This window comes from Ursus maritimus, unplaced genomic scaffold, assembly GCF_017311325.1.
Source record: "Ursus maritimus isolate PB19 unplaced genomic scaffold, ASM1731132v1 scaffold_20, whole genome shotgun sequence".
NCBI classification, from domain to species: Eukaryota; Metazoa; Chordata; class Mammalia; order Carnivora; family Ursidae; genus Ursus; species Ursus maritimus.
Genome location: NW_024424453.1, coordinates 46236630 through 46253091, shown reverse-complemented (window position 1 = coordinate 46253091; position 16462 = coordinate 46236630). Strand labels below are relative to the sequence as shown.

The 16462-nt window shown below is 48.3% G+C and overlaps 1 protein-coding gene across 1 annotated transcript in view; it reads left to right on the top strand.

Moving 5' to 3' along the window:
- Nucleotides 1-530: 530 nt before the first annotated feature.
- OSBPL10 (oxysterol binding protein like 10) overlaps nucleotides 531-16462 on the top strand; it is a 291725-nt gene continuing 275793 nt past the window's right edge. Inside the window, exon 1 of the mRNA XM_040636895.1 lies at nucleotides 531-811. Coding sequence (XP_040492829.1) covers nucleotides 531-811 — 281 coding nt within the window. The remainder of the gene's footprint in view (nucleotides 812-16462) is intronic.

Sequence of the window (16462 nt, the reverse complement as noted above, 5' to 3'; positions counted from 1 at the left end):
CCCCTCCCCCCAGGTCCCGAGGTGGGCTGGGGGAGGGGAGCAGCGCGCGGAGATTCCCTCTCGCCCCTCCGGAGCCGAGAGGGGGCGGCAGAAGGAACGCGAGGGTGACAGGGCGTGCCCACCCTGCGGCGGGCCGCCCCGCAGCGCCCCCCGCCCCCGGGCCTGGGCGGCCGCTGGGACTCGAGAGAAGAGGAAGAGGAACCCGAGGAGGGTTCGCCGAACCGGCCACCCGCTCCGAACTTGCCGAGGAAACTAGTGCGGAGGGAGGGGCCGGGGCCGGGGCCGCGGCAGGAGGAGGGGCGGCCGCAGCTGCATCCAGCCCCGTTGGCTTCCTTCCCAGCTCTCCTTCGCCTCCTCCTCTTCCTCCTGTATGAGTCAGGCATTTCCCGGGGATTTGGAGCAGCCACGCGCGGCCCGGGCGCCGGGAGCTGTAGCAGCAGCCGCCGCGGCCGCCGCCGCCGCCGCGCCGGGAGCTCCAGCGCCGGGGCCGCTACCGCGGCGGGCACCCGCGTTCCCGGCGCGCACGGACCATGGAGAGGGCGGCCCAAGGCGCAGACGGCGGCGGGGGCAGCAACAGCAGCAGCCGCAGCAGCAGCCGCGCCACCTCGGCGGGCTCCTCGCCCTCCTGCTCCCTGGCCGGTCGGGGGGTCTCCAGCCGGTCGGCGGTAGCCGGGCTCGGCGGCGGGGGCAGCCGCAGCAGCCCGGGCTCGGTGGCCGCTAGTCCGTCCGGAGGAGGCGGCCGCAGGAGGGAGCCGGCGCTCGAGGGCGTGCTCAGCAAATACACCAACCTCCTCCAGGGCTGGCAGAACAGGTAACGCGCCCGCCGCCCGCGCCACCGCGCGCCCCTCCCCGCGCGCCGCTCTCGGTGTCTGTGTGTGTGCGTGCGCGACGGTGCCACCGGCCGAGCGGGTGCTGCCTCCGCGGGGGCCCTGCCTGCGACCCGGCTCCTCTCCAGGTGCGGTGTCCGGGATGGGGCGCGCCGTGACCCCACCCCAGCACCGCACCGCAGTGGCGGGGAGGGGGGCGAGAGCCCCGGTTTTCTTCTGTACCGGCACCTGCGGGGACTGGAGTGGCAGGAGGAGCGCGCTGGTCCCAGGGCCCTCTGCCTGCTAGCGGTCTCCCGCACTCCTGAAGAATGGCTGAGAAAGGGAGGCAGAGGGGGCGTGCTTTGTGCCTGGATGGAAAAGCTTTAATACAGCTGGTCCCGTCAGAACAATTCTCTCGGTAATATAGTTCCTTCACAACTTCAGTGTTTTAAAAACACTTCTACCACCACCACCACCACCACCAAAACCTACCACTTCTCAGCGCCTTCTGGAGCGCGTGCTACCTCCTGCCCCGTTGGTGGCTTGAGACCTCCAATCTCTGCAACAGAAGTTTAGTTGTTGTTGTAAATAACCTCTCCCCTTTGGAAATGGGACAGTTTGCTATTTAAATTGTTGTTATTCCCCCCCCCCCCCTTTAGGTGCTTTCTGAAGTTCTTTGCTTACTCACTTTACCCTCACAGTTGGGAAACCCAGTTATGGCCACGTGGAAGGATGGGGCTGTCCAGGGAAGGGGCTCCCAGCACACTTGCATTGGTGGTAATATGTGGGGCATAATAGAGAGGATAGTGAGGAAGACTTGGATGGAATAGAGGTGGTACTGCTATTTACAGGTTTTTTTTTTTTTTAACTTTGTTTTTCAAAAGTAAGCCAGAGGGAGATACAAATGCCCACACAAGAAGAATGGGGCTTTTTGGAGAGGCTGTTGATGAGATCTTTTGTCTTGCCCCTAATAGCCCTTGGATCTTAGGACTTGGGGTCTTTAAGGACGCTTGTGAAGTTTGAATCACACCCAGGGAGCTCTTGCTTCTCTCTGCTGGTTACACTAGATGACTTGGTGCTTTCTCCCTGCAGATGGATTGGAAATGTACAGATTGCTTCCCGTTGAAACTTTGATCAGACAGTTATTTACATGAAACTCAACTAGGAGGAAGACGACTTCCCAAGTATGGAAGCTGAGTTCTTTCTGTGTAGATATTACAGGCAGAGAACTTTCTGAGTCACCTGGGTTTCCTCGGAGATCTGCTACTATGTCAGTGGAAGTTACACTATAACTTTTGAATCCTTTTGTTTCTCAAAATAGGCCTGGTATCTGCTGTTGCCTCTTCCTTTCCCCCATCAGTTTTGAAAGCTGAAAAAGAACAGGTAGAGGGTGTAGGATGAGGGAGAGATGAGATGACGAAATCTGATTTCAGTTCTTGGTAATTGTGCCTTGTTGGTGACAGCATCTGGTTTGTGTGTTGTCCATTTTTAATGCTGTCTCTCTCTCTCTCTCTCTCTCTCTCTCTCTTTTTTTACAAGTAGCTTATGAGGCCAACAGAGATTTTACCCTGGATTACAGTTGTTTCCCTTGGGGACGGTATTTTACCTGCAATGCATATTAAAGGATTTGTTCTTTGCAGTGGATTTAGGAGGAATTGGAGTCACTCATGCTTTTGTATAATTTTAAATCCACTAGGGTATTTAGGTTATGCCACATTAAGAAGAGACAAAATTGATCATAGTAATAATAGTAATAGTAATAATACTGTCTACGTGATTGCAGGCTACATAGGTGAAATGCACTGCGTATGCCGGTGAGGTCTCATCTTTGTTCAGTTTGTTTACTGTGACCCATAGCTGCCAGTGTTTATTCCTAACCACGGTAGACTCACTATTTTCTCAGTCAACCACCGACTCCAAAAGCATTGTCTCTTTCTAATGGTTAATGTCTCAGTGTCCAGGTCGCTGTTCTCCGCATCCCCGTTCTCTGAGCTGTGGCCGGGGGTCCATTAGTGGTGTGGAGAGAATTTATGATGACTCAGTGATGGCACACTTTCCCTTCTCAAGGGGAGGTCTGGAACAGTGAAAAGGAAAGGAGAAGAGGAGAAAGACAATATATTCACTTGTTCATGAGTTTGTTTATTCAGAGACTATTGAGGACCTACTATGTGCCAGGCACTGTTCTCAGAGCTGGAGCTGTTCCAGTGTGCAAAACACACAGGCATCCTCGGCATGAAGTAGCGGGGGAGATGCAGAATTAAAAAGTAGAAGGAGTCCAGAGCTCGCTAGTCTGGGGGAATGCCTTGGTACAAATAGCGGGATGACCTGATTCAAAGTACCTTCACTTTTGGACCTCCTGGCATATTCTTTCGGCAGTACTTTTTAAGTTGCCCGCAGTCAGTGACAAATCTCCAGCCACCAAGTCCTTAGCGTGCGTTTCCAGGCGCCATGCCGTTGAGCGCGCCCTTCACCAGCTCCAGGGCGCGGTACCTCTCCCCCGAGAGCAGTTTTTACTCTGACGTCCTCTTGCATGACCTCGAGTTGCTATATAGCATATATCCTAACAGCATCGTATCCGGCTGCGGTTCACTGGTAGCACACGCGGCCGGCCACCACGCCCCGAGGAAGGCAGTTCGGGCCAGAAGATTAACTAGGTGACATAAAGAGTGGCCGCGAGAGGGGAGACTGCCCATCGTGGGACACCCTCAAGCCAGGAGAGTACATCCAGAACACTTGGCTCACACTCATTGGCCGAGGGAGTGTGAAACCGTCAGAGCATGGCAACATGTGTATGAAGGAGACGGTATAATTCATCATCCCAGCTAAGGAGACTATTTCGGGGGATAGTAGGTGTAGTTCTGTAGGCTGTGGAGGGGTAAATGCATCCCAGCAGATGAACAAGACAGCCTCGGAAGTGGCAGGTGCTGTGAAGATGAAAACAATACAGCCGACCCGTTGAACAACTAAGGGGTTCGGGGTACCGACCCCTACACAGTCATACATCTTCATATACTTTTCGACTTCTCCAGAACTTTACTACTCATAGCCTACTGTCAACCAAAAGCCTTACCCCTGACATAAATAGTTGATGGACACGTTTTGTCTGTTATATTACAATAAAGTAAGCTGGAGAAAAGAAAATGTTATTCAGAAAATCATAAGGAAGAGAAAATACACTTATGGTACTGCTGTATTTATCTAAAAAAAATCTGTGTATACGTGGACCGGCACAATTGCAACCCCTGTTGTTCAAGGGTCAACTCTATTAAAAAACTGATGAGAAATAAGTATTTGTGGAAATAATTTTGTGTGGATCTCGTGTCTTTACTGCTATTCACATTTTCGTCTAGAGGACTAGCTGTTCACTCATCTTTTGGTTTTCATATGGTGTGAACCAGGGGGCGAGTGAACCCCAAGAGCTAGGAGAGGCAGGCCATTGCCAGATCACATGGTGCCTTGGAGGCCAGGGGGAGAATTTAAGGCTGGGTTCTGGTGGTCCAGAAGGGCTTTAGGCAGAGAGGTGACACTGTCTGATGTGTGCTTTAGAAAGTTCATTCTGGGGGCACCTGCGTGGCTCAGCCTGTTAACCGTCTGCCTTCGGCTCAGATCGTGATTCCAGGGTCTTGGGATCGAGCCCCGCATCAGGCTCCCTACTTGGCAGGGGCCCTGCTTCTCTCTCTCCCTCTGTCTGCCGCTGCCCCTGCTTGTGCACTCTCTCTCTCTCTAAGAAATGAATAAAATCTTAAAACGTTCACTCTGGGTACTATGTGGAGATGAGATGTTCAAAGGGTCAGTCAGATTGGGAAGCAGAGAGACCAATGAGGAGCTCCTTGTGGGGGTCCAGGCAAGAGATGCTGGGGGCTTGCACCTGGGGGACAGGGGAGGTGGAGAAGAAGTGCAGGTCTGGGGTGGGGAGGATAGAAGTTGCTGGTGGGTTAGATGAGAAGGTGAGAGAAAGAGAGGGGCCAAGGAGAACTTTTGAGTTTGCAGCCCTGAGAGACTTGGGACGTTGAGGTGTCCTTTATAGAGATGAGGGTCATGGGGGGCATGTTTGTGGGGAGGAATGAGGGACAACCAGGAGTTCCCTTCGGGCTATGTTCAGTTTGAGATATCTATACCTAGTGAAAAACTGGCTATATGAACTCTCATTTGCTCTAAGGCTAATTTTTTTTAAAAGATTTTTTAAATTTGTCAGAGAGAGAGAGAGAGAGAGACAGAGCACAGGCAGAGGAAGAAGCAGGCTCCCTGCTGACCAAGGAGCCCGATGTGCGGCTGGATCCCAGGACCCTGGGATCATGACGAGAGCTGAAGGCAGACGCTTAACTGACTGAGCCACCCAGGCGTTCCCCTAAGGCTAATTTTAATCTCCAACCCAAATGGAACTATTGTGGGATTGCTCATAACATCAAGTGTTTGAGAAAATAATTTCTAATTGGATCTAGGAAGTGGTATTTAAATATTTGAGGGTCTTCACTGCCGTTCAGTTTTTATTATCTAGAGAAAAGAAGACATTGCAAATATGTAACCCACCTCCAATTATGTGCGTGTGTGTGTGTGTGTGCGTGTGTGTGTGTGTGTGTGTGCGTGTGTATGATTGGTGGCGTTGTAAGAACTTTGTAAAGTATTAAAAGGCAAGGAGTGCCCTGGGTGACTCAGTTGGTTAAGCATCTGACTCTTGATTTCGGCTCAGGTCATCATCTCAGGGTCATGAGATCGAGCCCCACATCGTCTGCACGCTCACCAGGGAGTCTGAGGTGCTCTCTCCCCCTCCCCTGCTTATATGCATACTCTCTCTCTAAAATGCATAAACAAATCTTAAAAAAAAAATGAAAAGACACATCTTGAAGAGAATAAGTAAGATAAGCATCAGCAAAAGTACACCTCAGGCCAGGAGTGGACATTTATTTAACATAAGAGGAGTGTGGACTCGGGGCCAAACCCCGACATCAGTATTTAGTACACGCGTCACCTTGGGCCAGTTCCTTAATTGCTCTGGGCTTCCGTTTTCTCATCTGTTAAATGGAGAAAAGATGTGACCCTTCTCATTAGTTCAGTGTGAAGATTACAGGAGGACACCGGGCTATAAGTGGCTGAGAACAGAGCATAGCAAGATCTGGAGAACTGAAGGCTATTATTGGATCTTCAGTTTGTCCCTCTTAAATGGATCCTTTCTGGTCCATAAAGTGCTTGGTTTATTTTCTGAATGCTGTGGTTACCTGGGACTCCATTAACATAATTATCCCAGAGTTCTTTGGCGAGGATAGGAGGATTTGGTTTTGAAGGGATCATTTTAAAACTTGGAACCCAGCAAACATTTGCATCTACGCGGCCAGTGACTTACTCCCCTCCTCCAGCCTCAGATCCCTGTCTCCCTTCCCTGCTCTATTTTCCCCCATAACCACCACCATCTGACACGCTCCGTATTTACTCTGGTCTCTGCACGAGATGTAAGCTCCCTGAGGTCAGAGAGTAATTTGTCTGTCTTATTCACTGCTATATCCCCAGTGTCTAGGACGGAGTCTGGCAAATAATAAGGGTTCAGAAGATACTATCGAATAACTAAGAGACTGAATGAATGACGGAGAAGAAGTTACACCAGGGTTTACTTGTGTTTTGGCCAGTGTCAGCTACTATGACTGTAATTCTTGGTTCTCGGCCTCCTTTTGTAGCCTTGTCACTGAGTTCCTAGGTCTGTCATTTGCCCTGCTCTCTGCCAACCTCAGTCTTTGTCTTCCGGGTCAGCAAGTCTGACTTATCTTGTGACATGCCCACCCTCACTAAGGGCCCAGCACTGCCCACCTAATGTGGGCCTTTAGTGGCCGGATACCCAGGGCCTCCTCTGCATCACTGACGTGCTTTGAGAATGCAGTGTTTAGCCTCTGGTCATGATTTTCCAGGGTTTTGGGGCTACTTGGCTCCTTTAGAAAAGTCGGGAAGAGGGCATATGTTAACTTTTAAAAACCACACTGAATTAAAATGAATGCTTTTTGAGTACTCTGCAAATTTTAGAGGCAGTTGGGGATACCAGGGTTGACAATCACGGCTCTGGGTTTTATGTTCTTGCCCACGTGTACTTCGAAAGTATTCACACATCTTGCTGTCTGGCTTGCCAGACTGTTGTGAGTCTGCATACTCAAATCCTTTAGGGACACTGGATTACTTCACGGACAGTGATAATAAAGGGGTGGTTGCCTAGGTTACAAAACAGCATATAATATGATTTATTCACTTATGGTTCACAGTATTTATTGAGCACCTGCCTGAGTTAACCAGTCCCTGTGGGATGTGCTCTTCCCCTCCCTTTGCAAAACGTATGCGTATTTGAGCATACCATTGGTTACCATGGTTTTCCTTTGTTGGTGGGATGGTGGGTGATATTATTTCTCCTCTTTTCTTTTTTCCATTATTTTTTTTTCCTGAGGTGAACTTGCATCCATTTCTGCTGTCTGAAAGTTATAGAGAGAGAGAAAAAAAAAAGCTTTTCACATATCTCTGAATAACTAGTTTTTGAGAGTAAATTTGAAGTCGAACATACGTTCAGAAAAGTACACAACTCGTAAGTGTACATAGTTCCATGGACTTTCATCAATGGAACACACTCAGATCCAGAACCAGCAGCCAGCCCCCTCCCCCACCCTTTACAGTCATTTCCCCTCGTAGGTCTTCCGCTGTTGACTTTCAGCCCCTTGCACGAGCTAGGTCTCTTTTTGAATTTCATATCGTAAAGTGTGTGATCTTCTGTGCCGGGCGTCTAGCTCTTGCCATTATGTTTGCGAGCCCCATCCATGTCGCTGTGTATAACTAGTCTGTGTCGCCTGCTGTTTGGAATTCCCCTGTGTGGATATAGGAAACTCACTGACATTCATCACAGATTGGCATTGGAGCTCTTCCCAGGTTTCGGTCCTCAGGAAAACGCTGCCACGTGTTTTGGAGAACATAGGTATGCATGTCTCTGGGTGTATACCTAGGAGTGAGATCTTGGGTGACGGTGTTGGCAAATGGCCAGCTAATTAGAGGCCGCCAGAGAGTTTTACCAAGTGGTAGTGTCTGTTAATATTCCCCCCAGACGTGCGTGACGGTTCTAGGGGCTCCACAGCCTCATCTACACTGGATGGTGTCTGTTCTTGTTGCAGCCGGTCTGATGGGTGTATGGTGACATCTGATTATGGTTTTAATTCCTTGATGACTAATGAAGTTTAGCGTCTTTTTGTCTGCCGGCTGGCCATTTGGGTTTCACATTATGTTAGGTGCTGTTTAAGCCCTTGATCATTTGTATACTGGGGTATTTGCCTTTTTCATATTGACTTGGGCAAGTTCTTTATATATTGTGGATACGAGTTTGTTGATGGGAATATGTGCACATGCACACGGGCACTGCATACATAGAGAGAGCAGATATCTTCGCTTGTGGTTTGCCAAGTCATCTCTTTAACCAGTGTCTTGATAAATACACATTTTAAATTTTAATATGGGCACATTTAAAATTTTTTTTCCTGGGGCGCCTGGGTGGCTCAGTCGGTGAAGCGTCTGCCTCCGGCTTGAGTCCTGCGTGATGTCAGGGTCCTGGGATCGAGCCCCGCATCAGGCTCCCTGCTCAGCAGGGAGTCTGCCTCTCCCTCTCTCTTTGCCCCTTCCCCCTCACTTGTGCACACAGTCTCTCTCTCTCTCTCTCAAATAAATAAATAAAATCTTAAAAAAAATAAAAATTTTTTCCTTTTATGATTAATTCTTTTTGAGTCCTGTTTAGGAAATCTTTGCCTACCCCACATTCATGAGGCTGTTCTCTGACGTTTTCTTTCAAGAAAAAAAAAACCTTTTATTAATTTGAATATTTCTTGGAAGTTCGAATTGCTATTGGAGGGATGTGGACAGCTGGCAAAAACAATACTGGGTTTATGGCTCCCAGTCTCAATTAGTTTCGCACGGCTGTTGTAACATGACAACAAACATGGAGGCTCCCACCAATAGACGTTTACTTTCTCACTGTTCCGGAGGCCAGAGGTCTGAAGTTAGTTCCACTGGGCCAAAATCAAGGTCTTGGCAGGCCCACGCCTTCACTGGATACGCTAAGGGAAAATGACTTTCTTGCTTCCTCCAGCTTCTGGTGGCTGCCGGCTTTCCTTGGCTCGTAAGGCCTCACTCCAGCTTCTGCCTCTTTCTTCGTGTTGCCCTCTCCTCTGTGTGTGTCAAGTCTCCCTCTTCCTTGCCCTTAGAAGGACTCCTGTGATTGCCTTCAGGGCTCACCCTGACCATCCAGGATCCTCTCCCCATCTTAAAATCCTTGGTTGAATCATAGGTGCCCTAAGCGCTGTCGGGTAACGTTCGCAGGTTCCGGGGATGAGGACGCGGACACCGTGGGGTAGGGTATGGCACTCACAGCCTCCACGGAGTCTCGGTTCTAAAGCTCTGTCTCCCTTCCCCACCCTGCACCGGTTGCCATGGTGACAGCCTTCTCTGTCCTGAAAGGGTTGCTGTCAAGGCTCTAAGTGGGCTGGTCAGGAAGGGTTGCTGGATTCATCCATCTCTGTCTACGAGACAGACCCCTTGGGCAAATGCAAGGTAGGCATTGTTGTGAGGGAGATTCTTTCTAATGCCAGGGAGCAAACCTAGTTTGCTTTCACGGGCAAATCAGACTTTCTTCGGGCTTTCTGTAAATACCATTGAGCAATCACTTTGGAAGTAAGGATACATGTAATAATCCGTGTTTTCCATTTTGTCATCTGAATGACTCATTAGCCTGAGGACTTTTTTTTTAAAGGTATAATTAAATACAATAAAATGCACAGGTCTCAGGTGTTCTGTCTGATGAATTTTGACAATTGTCTGCACCATGTAACCGCTGCTTCAGAAAGGACAGAACATTCTCTGATCCAACACCCCCCCCCCCATTTCCTTGTGCTCCTTGCCAGTCAGTTCTCCTTGCCCTGCGATCTGTTTCTGATTTTTATCACCATGAATTTTGGGTTCTGTTCTTGGGTTTCATATGGATGGACCCATATAGGATATCCTTTTCAGAGTCTGGTTTATTTCGGTCAGCCTGATGTTCTGAGATTTATCCATGTTGCTGCATCCATCAGTAGATTATAGTTTGGTTGTTGTCATTGTTGAGTAATTACGTTCTGTGGAATGTGTAGCACATTCCAGCATGTGTTAAGTGTTTATGCTGTAGTTTATCCATTCGCTCGTAGGTGGACATTTGGGTTGTTTTCAGTTTTTCGCTATTATCAATAAAACTGCTGTTTGTGTATAAGTCTTCGTGTGGGCACGTGCTTTTATTTCTCTTGGGTCAATTTCCTAGGGATGGGAATTGCAGGGTCACAGGATAGGAACATGGAGAGACTCCCAAAGTGTTTTCCAGAGTGGCTGAACCATTTCCCACTCCACCAGCACAGTATGAGTGAGCGGGTTGCTCCCTATCCCGGCCGACTTCCGAGAGGGGCAGTCTGTAGGAGCACAGGGTGATGAAGTGGTTAGACCTCCTTGCCATGCCAGCTTAGCCTCTTCTTTGCCAGGTGACCTTGGGCAAGTCACTTAACTCTTCGGGCCCTGGTTTGCTCATCTCTACAATGAGAGTAACCTTGTCGTGTCTTTGTGGGGCTGCTACAGGCGGCAGGTGTAACGCAGTCTGTGCTCAGCAGAAGTCTGTCTCCTGGGAGTCTTACCTTTAAGACCAATGGGTAACTTTGTGGAACCGAGGGGACAAGTTGGTGGTCGTTTTAGACCCCACCTTAGCAAATAGGCAGGTATTTCTAAGCCTTTTCTTCTCTGCGCGGGAACCTAGGTGACCAATTATTTGATTTGCCTCGTGGATAACTGTCTCCCTTTGCTGCTGAGCCTGGGGTTCCTCAGAGTCTGCTCTAGTGGACAGTTGTTTGAAAACCCTGGGAAAAAGAAGAGATGTAGCCTTTGTGTCCCGAAAGGAGGTTTGAAATGATTGTGCCGGAAATGTGGGAGGCTTTCTGCTGCTCTGCCTGGCTCCTGCCTGATGGGATTTGGGGCCCAGCCAAGACAGAATTAAAAAGAAAACCATCCAGAATGTGCTTTTTGATAACCCAGACTGGATCGAATCTGGTCACAGCCCAGAAAGAGAGTGCTTTATTTGTGCCTCGCGCAATGACATCAATAATTATGATAAAATTAGGAAACATTATAACACAGTGCTGTGGCAGGCCTATTCTTTGAAGGTCACAGAAGGCATTTGAGCCATGAATAACTTTTTCATGTTTTTGCTGTAGTTTTTGGAGGGCTATTTATGTTTTTATGTGGTTGTCTCTTTCTATAAATATTTTGACGAAAATATAACAAGTTGAAAGGCAACCAACATCAGTTTTTAACGACGCTTTTCCAGCACGTGTTAAGTGTTTATCTGCAAAGCCAGGTATGTGATCAGTGACCTCTGAGCAGAGGAGGGGTGTGGGACGGGACCCCCGAGGAGGCGGTAGGATTCACGTTCCCCCACGTGCGGGTAGACCTGGGGTTCCGCCTGAGCCACTTGTTCAGGGGAGTCGAATGGGTTTGGTGATGGAGACGAGTGACCGTCAGTCGGTCTGCCGTGGTCAGCCCGTCCGAGGCATGGTGGGCTGCTAACCGCACAACGAAAACCACTGCCGCAGTTTTCCCTGGCCTTTTGGTTGTGAAGTAGAATCTGGACAGAATTGGGAAACTTTCCAAGTCCTGAGTAGGCAGGCAGCCCCCAGATACACTCCTCTTTGCTTGTAATTAGGTCTGCTGGAATGTTCCTACCCTACCTATTTGTGGGGCACCTTTTGTGTGTATGCCAAATGCCAGGCGAGACGCTGAGGACGCAGGAATAAGAAGCACAGGCCGTATCTTGAGGAGCTGACAGCCTAAAAAGGGGGTGGGCGAACTCTTCCTTAGAGGGCCAGGTAGTTAATATTTCAGGCTTCGTGGGCTGTCCGGTCTCCATGGCAACTGTGCAACGCTGCCATGGTAAACACGTGGGTGCGTCTGTGTTCCAACAAAACTTTATTTACAAAAACAGGTGGTGGGCTGGGGTTAGCCTGTGGGCTGGAGTTTGACCATCCCTGCTCTAAAATGACACCCAGATCCCTTAAGCAAGTGGTGGAGGCAGTCTAGAGTGGTAAATACGGATTCTGTGGTCTGAAAGCCTGGGGCTTTGAATCCTGCCTCAGCTCTTTACTACCTGCTTGGATTTGCACAGGCTGTAACGACCTCTCCGTGCCTCTGTTTCTTTATCTGTGAAATGGGGGGGATATAGTGTCTGTGCCCTAGCATCGTTGCGATCGACTGAGAAGCTACGTGTGAAAGGATTAGGACAGCGACTGGCACTCATTAGATGCCAGCTGCTGTTACCATATGGGTGGTCAATCTCCCATAAGGGAAACACCTGGCAGTGAGAACATCAGCTCCACCTGGGATGGACGGGAGCGTGGTGGGGGGGGCGGCAGGTGAGCAAGACCTAGGATGTCGAGGAGAGGGGTTCATCACGCAGACAGGAGCCAGGGGAAGGCTTCCGTGGGGGATGGCTTTGTGAGAACAAAGGTTTGGAAGCAGGAAGGAGGAGATAGGATTGTGTGGCTGCAGTGCGAGTTGTAGGTGGGATGGGGCCAGAGGCGAGGCTGTAGAAGCCTCTGTGTGAAGGACCTCTTTCGTGGCCAAGACCACAGGTCAGAAGCTGTCAGTGTTACTAGAAAGGGAAGGAATACATTTGTGGGTGCAGGAAGCATCAGATTTTACATCTGTTATGCAGTTGAATCCTTCAAATGAGATGGGGTATTGCAGATCCGTCCATGCTCTCCTTCTATAGTCACGGAACCCCAGGTTCTAGCTAGATACATATTTGCACCCTTCATTTCCCTCACAGCTAGGGATGGCCATGTGATTATATTCTAGACATAAGCAGAGTTCTCACAAAGTAGTCTTTTGGAACCATCTTTGTACCCTTCTTTCTTTTTCCTTTGCTCTTGGAAGGTAGACCTATGGCTGCAACTGGAATATAGACATGGTGGTTGGAATTCTGGCAACCATCTTGAGGCGTGAGGTGACTGAGATGAAAGCCATCAAGACAGAAGAGACTTGGCCTCTGACGATTCTGTTGATCAGAGCCACCTCACAAACCTTGGGCCGCCAACCTCTGGAATTTTCCACAATAGGGAGAATAACCATTTTTTAAAAGCCACGATTCACAGCCAGATCTAAGCCTAACTGATGCAGGTAGAATCTCTATTCTCCAGATGAAGACTGAGGCACATAATGACGTAAGTTGTACAGCCACTAAGTCGTGGAGCCACAGTGTGTCTGACTCCAAAGTATATTTTCTTTCCACATCTCTGAAAGGAACTTGGAGATCTTCAGCCCCCTCATTTCATCGATGAGATCATGGAGGGCTTTGCCTCAGGGTAGACCTATACCGGCTCATTTCACTGCGAGATAATCATTATTCTGTCTTATCCCTCACCCTTGCTCTCCTGCTGTGGCCTTCCCGAAGAAGGGGCCTCGTGTTTTAATTAGTGGTTTCATTTCCCTCCCGCGGGCAGAATGCCTTTCTGGGACTGGTTGATGTCTGGTGGTCTTTTTCCTGGTCAGAAAGCATCACTGCCTTCACATTTCTCCTTAGTAATGACTTCGTTGGCTCGTCTTGTCCTTTCTTCACCTGGGCTTTTAGGGCTGGTGGAGGGGGCTCCTCGGCCCTTTGACTTTGTGTAACACCCGGCACATGAATCTTGATTTACACAGAAGCCTCCCAGTTCATTACGGTCGGAATGCGGACTTTGGCCGAAAGGGGTCACATGTTTTGAACACACTTTGCTTTTCAGATTCCTGGGTATCTGGGTCCCACCCTATTACTAATACCTTAAAAATGGGCCTCCCGACCCCCTTGGCTAACCACAGAGCGCAGAACTTTTCTGAGTGCATGTTCCAGCTGACTCATTCCGTGGCTCGGTCCCCAAAAAGTTGAACAGGGCAAAAGCCAGTTTGTGCTCGTAAGCACTGTGGAGAGAGCCCTGTTGCACATTTATTATATAGCAGTTCACATTTATGTCGCTCTTTGGACTAGCAAAATTCTTCGTGGTAATTTCTATTAGCCTGGCTGGCGTTCGCTTCTTTATGAGAAGTCTGCCGTTGCTATGTTGGCCCAAAGTGTGTTTTAACCCTCCTGGAGTCACTTCGTAAATTCAGAGTTTCCTGTAACTGAAGTTTTTCTGTCAAACATCCATTTTCACGATTCCTTCGGAGTCCGCTGAAACTCAGGAAAATAGTGTGAAATAATGGCCGAAACTCCAGAGTGTTTCCTCACGCTTGAATAAGAAGATAGGCCATTTTTATGGGGTAGACATAAAGATACTTCAGAAAATCTTCGTATTGAAGAAAGAGGAGATCAAGTTGAAGTCTGGATAGTGTTTTTGAACAAGAGCAAAACGTGACCTTGCTTGGAGGAGGCCAAGTTGTAGTTATTCATATCATGGAATTGTCCGAATTTCTGTTTATCTCAACACTTGCTTCCTTTTCCTTTCCAGCATTGGAACACTTATTGGTATTTTTAGTGTTTTTGTTTTGTTTGTTTCCGTCTTCATTTTTGCTTTGTTTTTGAGTTCGAAACTATAAAGTCCCTTCATGACATACAAAGCGTACATTTTGTACCAATTAAATAGAAGTCGTGATCTGATATTTTCTTTTCCTACAAATGATAATATTAGGCAATTGGAAAATGTGTATGATGTCTGTAGGTAATAGTACTGTATCCTTGTAAATTATTTGATTTCAGTATTGGTACACGGAAGTTCTTAGGGGCAAAGGGGCATTATGTTGGCAGCTTACTCTCAAGAAACGTGTACACGTATATATAGAGAAAATGATAAAACAGCCGTAGTAAAAAAGGTTAATAGTTCTTTAGTGATAAATAATTCTCTGTACTACTCTTGTAACTTTTCTATATATTGGAAATTACATGAAGAAGTTAACAAAAATTCCTTTAGTCTATTTAAAAAAAAGGCTCTGGGGCCTGAAGTATATACTTCCTGGCTGCATGTAGCATATCTCTAATGGTTAATAGGGCTAATGAATCCAGCCTGCCTTAATGCTAGTCTTCTAAAGCGGCCGCTGGGGCACCTACTCTGTAAGGGTTGTTTGAGACCAGTCTAGAAGATGCTCCGGGTACGGTAAAAATGATTCTTAGGCTACTCAGTGCGATGAGGCTGACTGAATTTGTTGGTGTCTGTGAGCAGGTGTCCATTAAACTAGGTAAAGCTGGCATATTTGCAAGCTTACCAAAAGACGATGAAAGCAGAAGCATGGGAGATTTGTGTTTTGATCCCTTCCCTGTTTCGTGGTCTTATCTCATCTGAATGTCAACCAGTTTTGTCATCTGTCAACCTGATGAAGTGGGAAGCATAGTGCTTGTTCCTCTTTATTCCAATATAGGAAAATGAGAATGAATTACCATTTGTATGCATTTTTAAACCTGCAACTTTTTCTGTAATTTTTTAATGTAGAATTGTGGTGACACTTGTTTTAAAATTGCCTGTAAAGACTTTGTTGAACACAGAGGACGCGGTGTCTTGGGGATTTTTGTGCGGTGACGGGCCAGTTTCTGCGAGCAGCCTCTGTGTGCCGTTGGTGGCCCCACGGCTGAAGACTTTGGGACTGGAAGTCAGTTCAAGTCTTTCCTCAGGGTCAATCTGGGAGACGTTTGTAGTTAAATGGTTATTCAGTTGCCTCTTGGGAGTCCAAGGTTCACGGGGTGGTCTTCTGATGGAGGAGGTCTGCCTTGTCAGTGTTTTGCTCTCTCTTTTTAAAATATCGGGGCCCCCTCTGTCACTTCTCTGTGCTCTGGTAGATCAGATGGGTGCTCTCCAGGGAGCCCCAGCAGCATGAGCTTTCCCACTGGCCAGGCGGGGTGGTGGCAATGTGCTTCCTGGGAGGCACTGCAGATGGGCTGCTCGGAAAGGACCAGATGTTCTTTTCTTGTTATATAGTCACAGGAGTGGCAAGAACTTCTAAACTTGACCCCGATAACCTTTTCATTCTAGCCTCTCTGAATTGCAATAAGAGAAAGCAAAGAGCAAAACAAGGAAAACTCAGGCTTTCCGAGGGTTGGGAAGGCCATGCAATTGGCCAAGTTGATGGGGTTTTATTCCCACTTCCATTCCTGGTTGGGCTAACTCTGCCACCCACGATCACTGCCTGGTAAGACGGTGTGCTGAGGACGGCAAAGGGTCTTGCCCTCATCAGTGAGCGGAGATGGAAGGAGCCACCAGTTCCTTGGACACACTAGTAAACCGCTCGAAGCCTAATTTCTTCATTCGTAAGATTAGGCTACGGAGAATACCTACCTTGTAGGGTCGCTGTGGGGGTTAAGTTAAATGAGTTAATATTTGTCAAGTGCAAGCGCCAGTGTGTGGCACATAGTAAGCACTATGCAAATTTTAAGAAATGAAATAAAAATGGAGCAGCATGAGCTCTCTGCATTCCTACCCAGAGCCGGAAGGAGTTTCCGTGCCCTGGCTTTGGATGTGCACGGTTAATTTGACTTGTCTTCTCTCATCTCACAGAGCACGTTATGTATGCCACAGAAGCGCAGCTCGCCTCTTCACGATGTGTGTCGTGAAATGTGGTTTTCTTGCTTATTAAAAAAATAGATATTTTCTCCCATTTCATAGGTTGCCTTTCCTCTG